The 19,936-nt window shown below is 45.5% G+C and overlaps 1 protein-coding gene across 1 annotated transcript in view; it reads left to right on the plus strand.

The window, feature by feature from the left end:
* The first annotated feature begins 276 nt into the window (after positions 1–276).
* The window catches only part of LOC149462959 (C-type lectin domain family 10 member A-like), a 40,188-nt gene continuing 20,528 nt past the window's right edge, over positions 277–19,936 (plus strand). Inside the window, exons 1-4 of the mRNA XM_089676101.1 lie at positions 277–351; positions 2,632–2,742; positions 3,477–3,518; positions 6,944–6,988. Coding sequence (XP_089532227.1) covers positions 306–351; positions 2,632–2,742; positions 3,477–3,518; positions 6,944–6,988 — 244 coding nt within the window. The 5' untranslated portion in view covers positions 277–305. The remainder of the gene's footprint in view (positions 352–2,631; positions 2,743–3,476; positions 3,519–6,943; positions 6,989–19,936) is intronic.

Consider the following 19,936-nt stretch of genomic DNA (forward strand, 5'->3'; position numbering starts at 1 on the left):
GCAGGCTGCAGGTGAGAGGAAGCATTTCCTTAGTATTCCTTCCCCCAGTGATCAGACTGTACATTGTGACTTTTTTTTTTTCAACATTGTAACAAGTCACATAGTGAGACACTGCAACAGGGGCTGATCCGTGTAAGACATTTGTCAACACAGCCCAAAACTGGAAAGAATATTGTGAGGAGAGTATACAATGCACCATAATATCGATCACATTGCCGGAATATCCTCCCTGGAATCTACAATACTTACATTAAGGTCTATGCTCCTCTACAGGGCGATCTTGTGAGGACAATACATACATCAATATGAGTGATTTCAACTTACGGAAGAAAAATACAGAAAAAGCTAAAGGTAAGTTATTATAACAAGGAGTCTCCTTTTCATCCATTAAAGTCAGCTGGGGACCTGAGTCTCCATTTTTAGGACACATGTCTACTACTAATACAATGAGATATCAACTCTTACTATATCTGTACAGGGATAATAATAGCCAGCATCTCATTGGTCGCCGTGTTTCAGTAGAAATTTCACACCTAATTCTAATGTATATTCTATAATGATACATATATATGACATAAAATGTGATATAGATAATTTGATAAATATATAGATAATAGATAGATAGATAGATAGATAGATAGATAGATAGATAGATAATAGATAGATAGATAGATAGATAGATAATAGATAGATAGATAGATAGATAGATAGATAGATAGATAGATAGATAATAGATTAATAGATAGATAGATAGATAGATAGATAGATAGATAGATAGATAGATAGATAATAGATAGATAGATAGATAATAGATAGATAATAGATAGATAGATAATAGATAGATAATAGGTAGATAATAGATTAATAGATAGATAGATAATAGATAGATAATAGATAGATAGATAGATAGATAGATAGATAGATAGATAGATAGATAATAGATAGATAGATAGATAGATAGATAGATAGATAGATAGATAGATTAATAGATAGATAGATAGATAGATAGATAGATAGATAGATAATAGATAGATAATAGATAGATAGATAGATAGATAGATAGATAGATAGATAGATAATAGATAGATAGATAGATAATAGATTAATAGATAGATAGATAGATAATAGATAATAGATAGATAGATAGATAGATAGATAGATAGATTGATAGATAGATAGATAGATAGATAATAGATAGATAGATAGATAGATAGATAGATAGATAGATAGATAGTGTCAAGGCTCCCGGGTATGACCAGAGGTGTGTGACTGACGCAGAGAAACGCAGACTTCAGATATATTATAAACAATATAATTTATTAACACTAACAATACAAACATAAACGCAGTGCAATACTAAAACATAACACAGTGCAAACAACCCAAACCAACCACCCACAGATAACAGTACATACAATGCAAGCGTCGTCAGGCAGGCCGGGTCAAATATCAATCGGGCAGGTAGGTACAGGGGGAGCAAGTGGAGAATGGTCGGGGTCACAAGCCAGGTTCAACAGGTAGCAGACAGCGAGGTACAGAGGGTCAGGCAGAGGGATGGTCAGGAACGAGCCGGGGTCAGAGCATGAGAAGTCAGCAGAGATCAGATCAGGCAGGGTCAGCGACAGGAACAGGGACAGGGACAGGATGCAGGAACAGGAACAGGAACAGGATGCAAGATACAGGGCCCAGGAAAACACATACACCAAGGCAGAGTCTGCAGGTCTGGCCATCCCTTAAATACACCAGCATAAGCAGTTTCAGGTGTTTTGCTGGCTGCAAGGTTGAGTCTCTGATTGCTGGGAGCACCCACTGGCCAGCCCTGGTACTGCAGCTCATAAGGCAGGTGATACCCACCATTGCTGGCCAGTCCATTCCTGACAGATAGATAATAGATAGATAGATAATAGATAGATAGATAGATAGATAGATAGATAGATAGATAGATAGATAATAGATAGATAGATAGATAGATAGATAGATAGATAGATAGATAGATAATAGATAGATAATAGATAGATAGATAGATAGATAATAGATAGATAATAGATAGATAGATAGATAATAGATAGATAGATAGATAGATAGATAGATAGATAGATATAAATGTGCTTCTGGAAGAATGGTCCAACCTTCCCATAGACACCCTCCTAAACCTTGTGGACGGCCTTCCCAGAAGAGTTGAAGCTGTTATAGCTGCAAAGGGCGGGGCCAACTCAATATTGAACCCTACAGACTAAGACTGGGGGGCCATTAAAGGTCATGTGTGTGGAAAGGGCGGGGCCAACTCAATATTGAACCCTACGGACCAAGACTGGGGGCCATTAAAGGTCATGGAAAGGCTGGCCAACTAATACTTTTGGCAATGTAGTGTAAATATATAGTTATAGTAGAAGATTATTATACAAAATAATTGGATGAGATCCAGAAGATGTATACAGTTGTAGCGGAAGATCCATAATTCAGCAGATGATCACATCAATGTCATATAATATAAGAGATTTCTATAATGGGGGGAGGGGGGGCACACAGATGATCCGGGATGAATACAAAATGTCTTTATGTGAGATAATAATTCTGTAGGATTTCCGTACCGGCTGATACACGCAGGCTCTTTCTCTATCCTTTCTGTAGCAATTCCGGCTGCCAGGCGTACAAATCATCGGGTGGTACTGATCCTGGGGGTCCTCCTAATATTGGCCTTCATTACTGTGGTCATCCTCACCAGCGTCCTCTTCATTTACTGTGAGTATCTCTATTATAATTATCATTTATGTTCTCTTTGCATGTACAGTATGTAGCGCTTACTGCTGAAGGAGAGTTTTCTAAGGGCACCTGTTTCCAGAGCCTACAACTCTCCAAGCTGCACCACGTTCTACAACACACCGGGGTAGAAGAGGGGATATTTATTGCAACAATATACAGTATGTATTATTACAATAACCAAAGAAATGGAAACTGAAACAACCCCTCAAACAAATAATGAAATGAGTAACCATCAGGGTATACAGCTGGAAAACAATATACAGGATACGGATGCTTCCACCCATGACATCACTGCAGGAGGGTTCTACATAAAAGGGGCCTAACGCCTGATAACATTGCCTGCTGTAACCAGACACTATTCTGGCACAGAGCCACCTAGTGGCAGGCTACTGAACCGCACCTGGTTCCAGACTGTACTGTCCACTGTTAACCCTTTCCTGTGAAGGCTGGAAGTTCAGGGAAGTAGCACTGAGACAGCATTAGCCAACAGCATTGGAAGTTGTAAATTGCAAGTGCTGGGATAATAGTTTTTCCAAATAGTTCACTGGGGAATGTTTATTTTATTCTTCCCATTAGGTTAACTAAAAAACACTGAGGGTTCACTATTACTTTCAGCATACAAAACCTTCTCAGCACATGGTTTCAATAATTTGAATTAATCCCTTCCTGATGAGCATCCATAATGCTGCGTATGTTTTGTGTTTCCTCCCCAGATAAGAGTTTCTCCGGGATACAGTCACATCTGGAGGATAATGGTAGGTGGCTAATAGGCCAGTATACATATCCAACTATGTCTGCAAATGACTTCTTATACAGCCCATACATGCAGTGATTTATAGCAGAGAATCTCAACTCCAGTCCATCCTTCAGTCTTGCACAGTTGTACGCACTCCTCCCCTTCAGTTTTGCACAGGTGTACCGGCTCCTCCCCTTAAGTCTTGCACAGGTGCACAGGCTCCTCCCCCTCTGTCTTGTACAGGGGTACCGGCTCCTCCCCTTCAGTCTTGCACAGGCGTACTGGTTCCTCCTCTTCAGTCTTGTACAGGTGTACCAGCTCCTTCCCTTCAGTCTTGCACAGGTGTACCAGCTCCTCCCCTTCAGTCTTGCACAGGTGTACAGGTTCTTCCCCTTCAGTCTTGTACAGGTGTACTGGCTCCTCCCTTTCAGTCATGCACAGGTGTACTGGCTCCTCCCTTTCCATCTTGCACAGGTGTATTTGTCTTGCACACAGAACCCAACGCGCGGGCTTTTATTAGGGAGGTTTTTGGGGCACAGACAACAGTTCCTTTAGTCCACAGATCCACACCAGACACAGTAACACAGTAAAGTTCTTTGGAAGGCAATATGGAACAACTGGGGTATGGTAATCCACAGGGTTCAGTAAGGCAAGGGCAGAGTGGCTTTGTGGGACTTTGGGTTTCTAGGGAGAATTGGGCTCAGTCTTTTGGGCAGCACGGGGTTAGTCCAATTACTGGATGCGGGGAGCCGGACACAGAGGGCTACAGTCCACACCGGCAACACAGGGTTAATCCACACATGCAGCTCCAGGCAGGGAAATTGTCCAGTCCGCAGGCTCACAGGGAACAAGAGGTAAGTCCAGCCAGGGAAGATGTCCAGCCCGCAGGCTCACAGGGAACATGAGGTAAGTCCAGCCAGGGAAGGGGTTCCAGGCAGCAGAGAGTTCACCCCACACCGGAGAGGATCCAGCAGCAGACAGTCCAGTCAGCCAGGGAGATGAGAAGGAGGACGGGGGATGGTCATATGAGAGAAGCTGGCACTCAGCACAGTCTTCCCTCACACACGCAGCCAGGAGAAAAGCAGGGGGGGTTTCCTGCTCACCCTTAAGTATAGAGCTGGGCGCCTTGTGGTAACCCGAGACTTCCTGTCGGGTTACCATGGCAACGGGCCCTGTCTCCAAGGTCTCCAGACCCGTCCAGGGAGCCTGGGAAGATGTGCATGAGGGGGAAGGGAGGAAGGGGCCTGTGTGTGGATTCCTTCAGCAAGGGCCAGACTGCAGGCAAGGGGAGTGAGGGGCTGCTGAGGGCTGCCTGTGTCAGGGACATGGAGGACTAGAAGTCCCAGCATGGATGGGACAGAAGAGTGAGGGGCTGCTGAGGAGTGGGGGGGTGGCAGGCAGCAAGCCTAGAGGATGAGGGGAGGGCCAGCTCCGTAACAAGCTCCTCCCCTTCAGTCATGCACAGATGTACCGGCTCCTCCCCTTCAGTTTTGCACAGATGATCATGTGGTAAAAGGCCGCTGTGATTGGCCTTTTACCACATCACATGATCAGCTGTATCCATAGGACACAGCAATCAAGGGGATCGCTGGGTACACGCCCCTGGGGGCACACTGGAGGGCGTGTTCCGGGAGGGCGCATATGAACTTGACAACTGCACTGTAGCCATCATTCGCCTATAACACAGTTGCCAAGTGGTTACATTCTGCAATTTTTAGGGTTAATATGCTAAACTCTGTGCAATAATACTATGAGCAGCTGGGCACTGCCATGGGGAGACATGAACCAATGCAAAAAAAAAAAAAATATTGTACAACAGGAAGACAGTCTTTTCTTGTGGCTTAAAGGGCAACATTGACCAATTTAATGAGAAAGGCTGAGCCCAAACTTACTAGAGACAAAGAGCACAGACCAGGACTTTACTACATGAATTAGGATACTGAAGACCAGAGGGAGGCACCTTAAAGAAGTGGAGATCTACCTGAACAACATGGGAGAAGTCGAAGATCATTGGACACAGTGTCGCCTCCCCACGCCTTATTTAAACCCCTAATTTCCGTTCTACTGTGTCGTTATTGCATGCATTCAATGACAATCATGAGTTTAAACCAGGTGATGAGGAGGCAACATATCTCCATCTTGCCACCTGTCAAATACACTTGGATCGCTTTTTAGAGGAACAGCCGTCTCTGCTGAACCCTTAATTGCATTCAGCATCGGTACCCTTATGGCTCTTTCACACGTAAAGTTGGGGGGGGTGGTAATACCCTATGGTTGAGTCATGGTTTTGCTGCCCCAATCCCTACCCCCTTTATTTGCTGAGGTAGCAGCCAAATGTGTACGCATGCCGCAGCAGGAATTGACCCCCCTGTTGCTTTTGGTGGGTACTATCACCTGCCAATCATGACTAATTCAAGTAAATGGGGCCTAGCACCCCACAACTGTATGCTTCTGCGGGGTCCAAGGGGTTAAAGCAGAGAGTGAGAAAGCAAAACAACATTATCTGCTTCAACTGATTCTTTGCTGTACTGCACAATGTTGCCGGGCACTTGCAGAGCGGCCTCAACCACTTGAATGGGTCATGCTAGGCAGGTGCTACACTCACCGACCATGACAGGGCGTATAGCTCCTGCTGTGGCTGTGACATGTGTACACCCTTGGCCACTGCAGCTAAAGGGGTTGTGGCTAGGGCAGGGGTGGTAAGAACACATCTTAACTATGGGGTTTTATCCCCCCAAACTGCAAAATGTAAATGAGCCCTTACTATGCTACTACTCTATAAGACTGCTTTCACACATGGGTGCAGCGCAGTGCATCTGCGATTTTCCTGGGTTGGCTGCGCTTTGCACTTCTACTATATCCTGCAGGTGTGGCGCACTTTCTGAAAGAGCATTCTAATGCCTAGAGTTTTGTTATGCTTTCAGAAAGTGCACCAAAACCGCAGGATATACTAGAAGTCTATAGCAAAGGGCAGCTAACCGGCAGGAAAGCTGAAGGTACACTGCACTGCACCCAGGATGTGGGGAAACCACAGCAGATCAGTGTGAAAGCAGCCCTGTACTATAATGCCCCGTGTATTGTATTCTTGGGTCTCCTTGATACATTGCCAGCGACTAAACATGGAAAAAGGGGTGTGTCTTCCAGTGACATGTTCATTTGGATTGGCTACTAAGCAATGCTAGGGAGGAGGAGAAGGAGCCTGCTAGAGACTGAGTGCAGAAAAAGGGATTGGTATCTAAGCAATGCTAGGGAGGAGGAGAAGGAGCCAGCTGAATACTGAATGCAGAAAAAGGGGTGTGTCATCCTGTGAAATGGTCATTGTGATAGGCTGCTAAGCAGTGCTAAGGAGGAGAAGGAGTCAGCCTGTGGTTGACAGTCCATATTGTTGAAAATGAAATGAATATTCCTATATAATGATAACAATGTATTTGTTTTTCTTTGCAGTCTTTAACCTTTCTTTACAACTAGAAGCCTATAAGAAGGAAAGAAGTAAGTGGATCAGATGAGTATTTTGGTAATTATTTGTACATGGGGGGACTGAACCCAAAACACATGAAATTACTTAAGTGACTCACCAAACTGAACTTTTGGTCCACCATTCAGGGAACTCTTCCAATGAGAACCTACATCACTATAAGACTGCTGGCCAGTTTCTATTAAACTCTCAGATACAGCTGTGGAAAAACTGGCCAGTGGCAGGACACTTGTATTAGCGAGAACAGACTCCAATGCAGAAACACGAGGCGTATTGTTCAATAGGAGTTCAGAGTGTCAGCCCTTTAGATGATACAACGGTATAAACATTTACGACAACAGGACAGTTTGACTTCAGGGAGAATAGGCCTTACCTGTCTATGCCAAATTTATATTTTGTACTTTCAGCATTGGCGGTGCGGTGGTATGAATAGTCATTGGGGGGAGATTTAGGTACTCACCTTATGTGATCTTGGTCTCCTTTTCTTTCTTTTTCCTTTCAAAATAAAAAAAACAAAAACAAATTTTGCTATGGATTAAGGATGGGACAGTGGCTAAAAGTCAGAACTATCATAAAATCTACCACAATCTATCACACATCTACTACCACACAGATCGCCTCATCTGGAATATGCAGTTCAGTTTTGGGCACCAATTCACAAAAAGAACATTGGGGAACTGGAGAAAGTACAGAGAAGGGCAACCAAACTGATAGGAGGCATGGAGGAGATCAGCTATGAGGAAAGATTAGAGGAACTGAATGTATTCTCTACTGAGAAGAGGAGATTAAGGGGGGGGCATGATCTCCATGTATAATACATAAGGGGGGATATGATCACCATGTATAATACATAAGGGGGGTATGATCTCCATGTATAATACATAAGGGGGGGATATGATCTCCATGTATAATACATAAGGGGGATATGATCTCCATGTATAATACATAATGGGGGATATGATCTCCATGTATAATACATAAGGGGGGGGATATGATCTCCATGTATAATACATAAAGGGGGATATGATCTCCATGTATAATACACAAGGGGGGATATGATCTCCATGTATAATACATAAGTGGGGATATGATCTCCATGTATAATACATAAGGGGGGGATATGATCTCCATGTATAATACATAAGGGGGGATATGATCTCCATGTATAATACATAAGGGGGGATATGATCCCCATGTATAATACATAAGGGGGGATATGATCACCATGTATAATACACAAGGGGGGATATGATCTCCATGTATAATACATAAGGGGGGATATGATCTCCATGTATAATACATAGGGGGGGATATGATCTCCATGTATAATACATAAGGGGGATATGATCTCCATGTATAATACATAAGGGGGATATGATCTTCGTGTATAATACATAAGGGGGGATATGATCTCCATGTATAATACATAAGGGGGGGATATGATCTTCGTGTATAATACATAAGGGGGGATATGATCTCCATGTATAATACATAAGGGGGATATGATCTCCATGTATAATACATAAGGGGGGATATGATCTCCATGTATAATACATAAGGGGGGATATGATCTCCATGTATAATACATAGGGGGGGATATGATCACCATGTATAATACATAAGGGGGATATGATATCCATGTATAATACATAAGGGGGGATATGATCTCCATGTATAATACATAAGGGGGGATATGATCTCCATGTATAATACATAAGGGGGGATATGATCTCCATGTATAATACATAAGGGGGGATATGATCTCCATGTATAATACATAAGGGGGATATGATCACCATGTATAATACTTAAGGGGGGGATATGATCTCCATGTATAATACATAAGGGGGATATGATCTCCATGTATAATACATAAGGGGGGATATGATATCCATGTATAATACATAAGGGGGGATATGATCTCCATGTATAATACATAGGGGGGGATATGATCTCCATGTATAATACATAAGGGGGATATGATCTCCATGTATAATACATAAGGGGGGATATGATCTCCATGTATAATACATAAGGGGGATATGATCTTCGTGTATAATACATAAGGGGGGATATGATCTCCATGTATAATACATAAGGGGGGATATGATCTTCATGTATAATACATAAGGGGGGGATATGATCTCCATGTATAATACATAAGGGGGGATATGATCTCCATGTATAATACATAAGGGGGGATATGATCTCCATGTATAATACATAAGGGGGGATATGATCTCCATGTATAATACATAAGGGGGATATGATCTCCATGTATAATACATAAGGGGGATATGATCTCCATGTATAATACATAAGGGGGATATGATCTCCATGTATAATACATAAGGGGGGATATGATCTCCATGTATAATACATAAGGGGGATATGATCTCCATGTATAATACATAAGGGGGGATATGATCTCCATGTATAATACATAAGGGGGGATATGATCTCCATGTATAATACATAAGGGGGGATATGATCTCCATGTATAATACATAAGGGGGATATGATCACCATGTATAATACTTAAGGGGGGGATATGATCTCCATGTATAATACATAAGGGGGATATGATCTCCATGTATAATACATAAGGGGGATATGATCTCCATGTATAATACATAAGGGGGATATGATCTCCATGTATAATACATAAGGGGGGATATGATATCCATGTATAATACATAAGGGGGGATATGATCTCCATGTATAATACATAAGGGGGGATATTATCTCCATGTATAATACATAAGGGGGGATATGATCTCCATGTATAATACATAAGGGGGGGTATGATCTCCATGTATAATAGATAAGGGGGATATGATCACCATGTATAATACTTAAGGGGGGGATATGATCTCCATGTATAATACATAAGGGGGATATGATCTCCATGTATAGTACATAAGGGGGATATGATCTCCATGTATAATACATAAGGGGGGGATATGATCTCCATGTATAATACATAAGGGGGGGATATGATCTCCATGTATAATACATAAGGGGGGATATGATCTCCATGTATAATACATAAGGGGGGGATATGATCTCCATGTATAATACATAAGGGGGGGATATGATCTCCATGTATAATACATAAGGGGGGATATGATCTCCATGTATAATACATAAGGGGGATATGATCTTCATGTATAATACATAAGGGAGGGATATGATCTCCATGTATAATACATAAGGGGGGATATGATCTCCATGTATAATACATAAGGGGGGATATGATCTCCATGTATAATACATAAGGGAGGGATATGATCTCCATGTATAATACATAAGGGAGGGATATGATCTCCATGTATAATACATAAGGGGGATATGATCTCCATGTATAATACATAAGGGGGGATATGATCTCCATGTATAATACATAAGGGGGGATATGATCTCCATGTATAATACATAAGGGGGGATATGATCTCCATGTATAATACATAAGGGGGGATATGATCTCCATGTATAATACATAAGGGGGGGATATGATCTCCATGTATAATACATAAGGGGGGATATGATCTCCATGTATAATACATAAGGGGGATATGATCTCCATGTATAATACATAAGGGGGGGATATGATCTCCATGTATAATACATAAGGGGGGGATATGATCTCCATGTATAATACATAAGGGGGGATATGATCACCATGTATAATACATAAGGGGGGATATGATCTCCGTGTATAATCCATAAGGGGGATATGATCTCCATGTATAATACATAAGGGGGGATATGATCTCCGTGTATAATCCATAAGGGGGATATGATCTCCATGTATAATACATAAGGGGGGATATGATCTCCATATATAATACATAAGGGGGGATATGATCTCCATGTATAATACATAAGGGGGGATATGATCTCCATGTATAATACATAAGGGGGGATATGATCTCCATGTATAATACATAAGGGGGATATGATCTTCGTGTATAATACATAAGGGGGGATATGATCTCCATGTATAATACATAAGGGGGGATATGATCTTCATGTATAATACATAAGGGGGGATACGATCTCCATGTATAATACATAAGGGGGGATATGATCTCCATGTATAATACATAAGGGGGATATGATCTCCATGTATAATACATAAGGGGGATATGATCTCCATGTATAATACATAAGGGGGGATATGATCTCCATGTATAATACATAAGGGGGATATGATCTCCATGTATAATACATAAGGGGGGATATGATCTCCATGTATAATACATAAGGGGGGATATGATCTTCATGTATAATACATAATGGGGGATATGATCTCCATGTATAATACATAAGGGGGGATATGATCTCCATGTATAATACATAAGGGGGTATATGATCTCCATGTATAATACATAAGGGGGGATATGATCTCCATGTATAATACATAAGGGGGGATATGATCTCCATGTATAATACATAAGGGGGGATATGATCTCCATGTATAATACATAAGGGGGGATATGATCTCCATGTATAATACATAAGGGGGGATATGATCTCCATGTATAATACATAAGGGGGGATATGATCTCCATGTATAATACATAAGGGGGGGATATGATCTCCATGTATAATACATAAGGGGGGGATATGATCTCCATGTATAATACATAGGGGGGGATATGATCTCCATGTATAATACATAAGGGGGATATGATCTCCATGTATAATACATAAGGGGGATATGATCTTCGTGTATAATACATAAGGGGGGATATGATCTCCATGTATAATACATAAGGGGGGGATATGATCTTCATGTATAATACATAAGGGGGGGATATGATCTCCATGTATAATACATAAGGGGGATATGATCTCCATGTATAATACATAAGGGGGGATATGATCTCCATGTATAATACATAAGGGGGGATATGATCTCCATGTATAATACATAAGGGGGGGATATGATCTCCATGTATAATACATAAGGGGGGGATATGATCTCCATGTATAATACATAAGGGGGGATATGATCTCCATTAGAGATGAGCGAATCGAAGTATCCGAAGTGGAATTCGAGTCGAATATCGGAAAAATTTCGATTCGTGCCGAATCCGAAAAATAGCCTAATTCAGACGCGCGAATCGAAATTTTTCAGAAAATGGCGGCTGACATGTGCGGCGACGGAGCGGGGATGTCTGGGAAGGCGCGCAGACAAGGCGCGCTGACCCATAATGCATTCCTCAACTACATGTGATCGCATCAGCCTATCAGCAGCCAGCCAGCCAGCACTGTGTAATGGTCGAGCTATAAATAGCGGCCATTTTGGAATTCTTCATTTGCCTGCAGTTATTGAACAGAGGCAGACCGCTCTGTACTAGGGACAGGGACAGAGTTAGGGCCACAGAAACGATAATTGGGGACAGAGAAAAGTTACTTAGGGACAGAGAACCATTACTCAGGGACACAGACTTGTTAATGAGGGCCACAGAATCGTTATTTAGGGACAAAGAAACGCTAGTTAGGGCCACAGAATTCATAATCAGGGACAGACAGAATTGTTACTCAGTGCCAGAGAATTGTTACTTAGGGCCACAGAAGCGTTATTAGGGCCACAGAATTGTTACTCAGGGACAGACAGAATTGTTACTGAGTGCCAGAGAATTGTTACTCAGGGACAGACAGAATTGTTACTGAGTGCCAGAGAATTGTTACTTAGGGCCACAGAAACTTTACTTAGGGCCACAGAATTTTTACTCAGGGACAGACAGAATTGTTACTGAGTGCCAGAGAATTGTTACTCAGGGACAGACAGAATTGTTACTGAGTGCCAGAGAATTGTTACTTAGGGCCACAGAAACTTTACTTAGGGCCACAGAATTGTTACTCGCACAGACACAGAATTGTTACTCGCACAGACACAGAATTGTTACTGAAGGCCACAGAACTGTTACTTAGGGCCACAGAATTGTTACTCGCACAGACACAGAATTGTTACTCGCACAGACACAGAATTGTTACTGAAGGCCACAGAACTGTTACTTAGGGCCACAGAATTGTTACTCGCACAGACACAGAATTGTTACTCGCACAGACACAGAACTGTTACTGAGGGCCACAGAACTGTTACTTAGGGCCACAGAATTGTTACTCGCACAGACACAGAATTGTTACTCAGGGCCACAGAACTGTTACTTAGGGACAAAGAAACGCTAGTTAGGGCCACAGAATTCATACTCAGGGACAGACAGAATTGTTACGGAGTGCCAGAGAATTGTTACTTAGGGCCACAGAAACTTTACTTAGGGCCACAGAATTGTTACTCGCACAGACACAGAATTGTTACTCGCACAGACACAGAACTGTTACTGAGGGCCACATAAACTTTACTTAGGGACAAAGAAACGCTAGTTAGGGCCACGGAATTCATACTCAGGGACAGACAGAATTGTTACGGAGTGCCAGAGAATTGTTACTCAGGGCCACAGAAACTTTACTTAGGGCCACAGAATTTTTACTCAGGGACAGACAGAATTGTTACGGAGTGCCAGAGAATTGTTACTCAGGGACAGACAGAATTGTTACGGAGTGTCAGAGAATTGTTACTCAGGGACAGACAGAATTGTTACTGAGTGCCAGAGAATTGTTACTTAGGGCCACAGAAACTTTAATTAGGGCCACAGAATTTTTACTCAGGGACAGACAGAATTGTTACTGAGTGCCAGAGAATTGTTACTCAGGGACAGACAGAATTGTTACTGAGTGCCAGAGAATTGTTACTTAGGGCCACAGAAACTTTACTTAGGGCCACAGAATTTTTACTCAGGGACAGACAGAATTGTTACTCAGTGCCAGAGAATTGTTACTCAGGGACAGACAGAATTGTTACTGAGTGCCAGAGAATTGTTACTCAGGGCCCCAGAAACTTTACTTAGGGCCACAGAATTTTTACTCAGGGACAGACAGAATTGTTACTGAGTGCCAGAGAATTGTTACTCAGGGACAGACAGAATTGTTACTGAGTGCCAGAGAATTGTTACTTAGGGCCACAGAAACTTTACTTAGGGCCACAGAATTGTTACTCGCACAGACACAGAATTGTTACTCGCACAGACACAGAATTGTTACTGAAGGCCACAGAACTGTTACTTAGGGCCACAGAATTGTTACTCGCACAGACACAGAATTGTTACTCGCACAGACACAGAACTGTTACTGAGGGCCACAGAACTGTTACTTAGGGCCACAGAATTGTTACTCGCACAGACACAGAATTGTTACTCAGGGCCACAGAACTGTTACTTAGGGACAAAGAAACGCTAGTTAGGGCCACAGAATTCATACTCAGGGACAGACAGAATTGTTACGGAGTGCCAGAGAATTGTTACTCTGGGCCACAGAAACTTTACTTAGGGCCACAGAATTTTTACTCAGGGACAGACAGAATTGTTACTGAGTGCCAGAGAATTGTTACTCAGGGACAGACAGAATTGTTACGGAGTGCCAGAGAATTGTTACTCAGGGCCACAGAAACTTTACTTAGGGCCACAGAATTTTTACTCAGGGACAGACAGAATTGTTACTGAGTGCCAGAGAATTGTTACTCAGGGACAGACAGAATTGTTACGGAGTGCCAGAGAATTGTTACTTAGGGCCACAGAAACTTTACTTAGGGCCACAGAATTGTTACTCGCACAGACACAGAATTGTTACTCGCACAGACACAGAACTGTTACTGAGGGCCACAGAAACTTTACTTAGGGACAAAGAAACGCTAGTTAGGGCCACGGAATTCATACTCAGGGACAGACAGAATTGTTACGGAGTGCCAGAGAATTGTTACTCAGGGCCACAGAAACTTTACTTAGGGCCACAGAATTTTTACTCAGGGACAGACAGAATTGTTACGGAGTGCCAGAGAATTGTTACTCAGGGACAGACAGAATTGTTACTGAGTGCCAGAGAATTGTTACTTAGGGCCACAGAAACTTTAATTAGGGCCACAGAATTTTTACTCAGGGACAGACAGAATTGTTACTGAGTGCCAGAGAATTGTTACTCAGGGACAGACAGAATTGTTACTGAGTGCCAGATAATTGTTACTCAGGGCCCCAGAAACTTTACTTAGGGCCACAGAATTTTTACTCAGGGACAGACAGAATTGTTACTGAGTGCCAGAGAATTGTTACTCAGGGACAGACAGAATTGTTACTGAGTGCCAGAGAATTGTTACTTAGGGCCACAGAAACTTTACTTAGGGCCACAGAATTGTTACTCGCACAGACACAGAATTGTTACTCGCACAGACACAGAATTGTTACTGAAGGCCACAGAACTGTTACTTGGGGCCACAGAAACGTTAATCAGGGACACAGAATTGTTACTGAGGGCCACAGAACTGTTACTTAGGGCCACAGAATTGTTACTCGCACAGACACAGAATTGTTACTCAGGGACACAGAATTGTTACTCAGGGACACATAATCGTTTAATTAAAGAGTATGTCAGACAACATGCAGAGGAGTGGCAGAGGAGGCAATGTTTTAGGAGCGAGCAGACGTGGCAGCAGAGGAAGGGGTCGAGGCAGCACTATTCGCAGCCAGAGGCCAGTGCTCCCGGTGTCATCCAGCGGTCGTGTCTCCACCGACAACCCTGCCGTCGTCGATTGGTTGGCTCGGTCGTCTTCCTCTTCCCAGGTCACCTCTGACACCTACAGCCAACGGTCGGTGGGTACGTCAGACACAACCGTTAGTTGGCATGGCCCGGGACCTAGCCCACTGAAATCACGTGTCCTCTACCTGCCCCTGTCCTTTGGTGTTCCCTCACCAAGCGAAGTATCGCATGCTGTGGGCTCAGCCCCACTGTACAGTGAGGAAGAGCTAACAGAGGGCGGTCAGGAACGGGGGGAGACATCCGCCTTTTCAGCAGCTAGGCGAAGAAGTAGTGGCGAGGAGAGTGGCCCGGTAGCCGGTCTAGAGACAGGTCTGTCTCCTGACCCAGACGCAGCCGAGGGGGCTAGTAGTGAGGCGGAGACCCTACTTGATGATGAGGAGGTTGATCGCACTTGGCAGCCTCGTCGTCATCAGGCAATTTCTTCCGCATCATCAGGAGAAGAGGGTGGCAGCTTGGCAGTGAGCGAAACAGTCGGTGGGTTGCCCAGGAGACAGCAGGAGGGTCGCAGCAGTGTCAGTGGAAGCAGTGTCAGTGGAGCCAAACGGCCACGGAGTAGAGCACCAGCTCCACTGCAGCCTACCACCACGGCCAGTAGTGGTGCCGGTGTGCACGGAGGAAGCAGCAGTCAGCCAGTGAGGAGTATCGGGGGCAAAGTTTCCTACTCGGCGGTGTGGCAATTTTTCGTCAAGCCGCCCGAGGAAGTAAACGTAGCCGTATGTCGACTATGTGGCCAGAAAGTCAAGCGTGGCCAGGGGGCCCATGTTGGGACTATTTGGGCCATGTTGGGACAATGGGAGACCTCCCATTGCTGCTGTCTCCATCGCCACACTCTGCCATGTGCCACTTTCAGGTCTCCTCACACACTGCTGGTGTGTTCAGTTTTTTGACATAGGGTGCTGGCAGATTACGGGCCTCCCATAGCTGCTGCCAGGCCCCTAATCTGCCATAGGCCCCTATATACCGCCTCCTCATGCTGCTGCCAGGTCCAGAGTCTGTCATGGGTCCCTGTACGGCCTCCCATTGCTGCTGTCTCCATCGCCACACTCTGCCATGTGCCACTTTCAGGTCTCCTCACACTGCTGGTGTGTAGAATTTTTTGACATAGGGTGCTGGCAGATTACGGGCCTCCCATTGCTGCTGCCAGGCCCCTAATCTGCCATAGGCCCCTATATACCGCTTCCTCATGCTGCTGCCAGGTCCAGAGTCTCTCATGCCATGTGCCACTTTCAGGTCTCCTCACACTGCTGGTGTGTTGAATTTTTTGACATAGGGTGCTGGCAGATTATGGGCCTCCTATAGCTGCTGCCAGGCCCCTAATCTGCCATGGGCCCCTATATACCGCTTCCTCATGCTGCTGCCAGGTCCAGAGTCTGTCATGGGTCCCTGTACGGCCTCCCATTGCTGCTGTCTCCATCGCCACACTCTGCCATGTGCCACTTTCAGGTCTCCTCACACACTGCTGGTGTGTTGAATTTTTTGACATAGGGTGCTGGCAGATTACGGGCCTCCCATAGCTGCTGCCAGGCCCCTAATCTGCCATGGGCCCCTATATACCGCCTCCTCATGCTGCTGCCAGGTCCACAGTGTCTCATGCCATGTGCCACTTTCAGGTCTCCTCACACTGCTGGTGTGTTGAATTTTTTGACATAGGGTGCTGGCAGATTACGGGCCTCCCATTGCTGCTGCCAGGCCCCTAATCTGCCATGGGCCCCTATACCGCCTCCTCATGCTGCTGCCAAGTCCAGAGTGTGTCATGGGTCCCTGTACGGCCTCCCATTGCTGCTGTCTCCATAGCCACACTCTGCCATGTGCCACTTTCAGGTCTCCTCACACTGCTGGTGTGTTGATTTTTTGACATAGGGTGCTGGCAGATTACGGGCCTCCCATTGCTGCTGCCAGGCACATAATCTGCCATGGGCCCCCGTACCGACTCCTCATGCTGTGACGTTGCAACAAGGTGGAATTCAACCCTACATATGTTAGACCGCCTTTACGAACAGCGAAAGGCCATCACCGATTTCCTGATGTTAAAAGCGGATAAAGGTACTCCCTGTGTAACTTAGATGTCAGCCATTGGCAGCTCATGCGTGACACCTGCGCTTGCTCAGGCCCTTTGAGGAGGCCACGCTATTCGTGAGTCGGCAGGACTATGGGATGAACGACGTCATTCCTCTGTTGCACGTCCTGGAACAAATGCTGTTAACAATGGCTGGTCAGGGTGCGGTAGACGTGGCGCACAGATCTCAACGCCACATGACCCCTGTGGGGGCAGGACAGGAAGAAGAGGAGGAGGTAGAGGAGGACATTGGTGCTCAGGAATTATTGAGTGAAATGGGTGGTTTTTCCACTCAGCGGACAGGAGTGGAGGAGCAGGAGCATCTGGTAGAGGAGGAGGAGGAGGAGGAGACAGAGGACCCAGACGCACCGTGGCAGTATGCTGTGGAGATGGAGGCAGGGAGTCCCTCGCATTCCTTTGCACAAATGGCCCATAGCATGCTCGCTTGCTTGCGTAGCGACAGCCGAATAATAACCATCAGACAGAGGGATGACTTTTGGCTGTCCACCTTGTTGGACCCTCGCTACCGTTCAAAAATGGTGGCCTTTTTCTCACCTGCTGAGAGGGAGGCCAAAATAACGTACTATAAAAACCACCTATGTAGTCAGCTGGTCTCTGCCTGTCTGCGCCAACGTCCATCCTCAGACACTGTGGGCCCTGTGCGCTCGCGTTCCGCTGCCATGGCAGCAGGGGAGGGGTGGGGTGGTAGGAGCAGTGGCAGCTCCACCAGCAGCGGCTGCCTCAGTCTGCAGTCGATGATGAGTAGCTTTCTTCACCAGCGCAGTGAGGAAACTACTAACCAGCCGCAGCAGCAGCAGCAGCAGCATCAGGTGGACCTGGAGCAGGACCTCAAACAACAGGCTTAGGCCTACTTGGACAGCACCCTGCCAACCGAGGTAGACAATCCCCTTGACTACTGGGCAACGAAACTTGACCTTTGGCCCCAACTAGCTGAATTTGCCCTTGAAAGGCTGTCATGCCCGGCCAGTAGCGTGGCATCGGAGCGCGTGTTTAGTGCGGCAGGAGGTATTGCAACTCCGCGGAGGACACGACTGTCCACCCAAAGTGTGGAGAGACTGACGTTTGTGAAAATGAATCAGGCGTGGATTAGTCTGGATTTCAAACCACCAGTTCCTGACACAACTGACTAAATCCGCCATGAATCATGCCCCAAACATGTGCCACTTTCAGGTCTCCTCACACTGCTGGTGTGTTCCATTTTTTGTCATAGGGTGCTGGCAGATTACGGGCCTCCCATAGCTGCTGCCAGGCCCCTAATCTGCCATGGGCCCCTATACCGCCTCCTCATGCTGCTGCCAAGTCCAGAGTCTCTCATGGGTCCCTGTACGGCCTCCCATTGCTGCTGTCTCCATCGCCACACTCTGCCATGTGCCACTTTCAGGTCTCACACACTGCTGGTGTGTAGAATTTTTTGACATAGGGTGCTGGCAGATTACGGGCCTCCCATAGCTGCTGCCAGGCCCCTAATCTGCCATAGGCCCCTATATACCGCCTCCTCATGCTGCTGCCAGGTCCAGAGTCTGTCATGGGTCCCTGTACGGCCTCCCATTGCTGCTGTCTCCATCGCCACACTCTGCCATGTGCCACTTTCAGGTCTCCTCACACTGCTGGTGGGTTCCATTTTTTGTCATAGGGTGCTGGCAGATTACGGGCCTCCCATAGCTGCTGCCAGGCCCCTAATCTGCCATGGGCCCCTGTTGTCGCTTGTTGGCATATTCCGCTCGTTCAGATGCTCCTTCTCCTGCTACTCCTCTTCACGGATTCCGTCAGCAGTCTTTCTTGGAATCCGTTTCCAAGAGACAACAGTTTGCGAGCACGCACCAGACGGTGCAGAAACTGAACGTCCTCCTGTCCAAGTTGCTGCTGCCAGGCTCGTAATCTGTCATGCGCCCCTGTACCGCCTCCTCATGCTGCTGCCAGGTCCAGAGTGTGTCATGGGCCCCCGTACCGACTCCAAATGCTGCTGCCAGGCCCGTAATCTGTCATGGGCCCCTGTACCGCCTCCCCATGCTGCTGCCACGTCCAGATTGTGTCATGGGTCCCTGTACGGCCTCCCATTGCTGCTGCCAGGCCTGTAATCTGCCATGGGCCCCCGTACCGACTCCTCATGCTGCTGCCAGGCCCGTAATCTGCCATGGGCCCCTGTACCGCCTCCTCATGCTGCTGCCAGGTCCAGAGTGTGTCATGGGTCCCTGTACGGCCTCCCATTGCTGCTGTCTCTATCGCC

This window comes from Staurois parvus, unplaced genomic scaffold, assembly GCF_062004578.1.
Source record: "Staurois parvus isolate SC_StPar_1 unplaced genomic scaffold, SC_StPar_1.0 ptg000164l, whole genome shotgun sequence".
NCBI lineage: Eukaryota > Metazoa > Chordata > Amphibia > Anura > Ranidae > Staurois > Staurois parvus.